At 40.5% G+C, this 686-nt stretch overlaps 1 protein-coding gene across 2 annotated transcripts in view; it reads right to left on the bottom strand.

The window, feature by feature from the left end:
- The window catches only part of LOC107644476 (protein arginine N-methyltransferase 1.1), a 4,442-nt gene that overhangs the window by 2,448 nt on the left and 1,308 nt on the right, over positions 1-686 (bottom strand). Inside the window, exons 1-2 of one of the 2 annotated variants that reach the window (XM_016348341.2) lie at positions 293-680; positions 70-80 (exon numbers count right to left, since the gene is read on the bottom strand). The exons of the other annotated variant lie outside the window; for it this stretch is intronic. Of the exons in view, the coding sequence (XP_016203827.1) occupies positions 70-80; positions 293-500 (219 nt within the window). The 5' untranslated portion in view covers positions 501-680. Of the gene's footprint in view, positions 1-69; positions 81-292; positions 681-686 lie in introns of those variants that run through there. 2 annotated transcript variants of the gene reach the window in all.

Raw genomic sequence — 686 nt, 5'->3', positions numbered from 1 at the left:
TTCAAGGCAAAAAAACAAACAAAATATAAACTTAATACACCAGCCTGCATCCAAGTTGAGCACACTTACTTCGTGAATTCCTGCAAACACATATACACATTTAAGATGAGAAAACAATCCTATTAAGAACAAATACAAATGAGATTAAGCTGAAGCGCGTGAATTTTTCAGGTTGCAAAAAACAACAGCCCGGATGTAAAGTTCGGAACTTTGAGCAAAAGGGAATTCAAATTGAGCAGAAGCGGATATTAAATAATTAGAATGAGAGTAAAGAGAGAGAAGCAAAAGTTACCGAAATGAGAGTAGGAATCGAAATAATAATCGGCGCTGGTTTTGTCATCGGAATCAATAAACGATGGTTCTGATGGTTCAGGTTCACACATGGATTGGTCGTCGAGGTTGGAGCTCTCGGCGGCGTCCTGGATAACCTCGTCGGCGTCTTGGAAGCGAAGGTGGTTGTTCATGCTGTTGTTATCGTTGTTGTTCTTTCGGCGACCCATACGATATGAAAGGAAAGATTTTTTTGGAGATGGAGAAGGAGTTTGCGTATGTCAGTGACTACTCACTAGAACTGGAATTGCGAAAATTAGGGTTTTAGTTTGGGTTTTAGCCTTTTAGGTTATGCGACGATAGCTGCTTGCCTGCTTCCACTTGATGATACCGCGTTTTTTACTGCTTCAATCCTT

Source organism: Arachis ipaensis, chromosome B05 (assembly GCF_000816755.2).
Source record: "Arachis ipaensis cultivar K30076 chromosome B05, Araip1.1, whole genome shotgun sequence".
Taxonomy (NCBI): Eukaryota; Viridiplantae; Streptophyta; class Magnoliopsida; order Fabales; family Fabaceae; genus Arachis; species Arachis ipaensis.
This window is presented reverse-complemented; position numbering and strand designations above follow the sequence as displayed.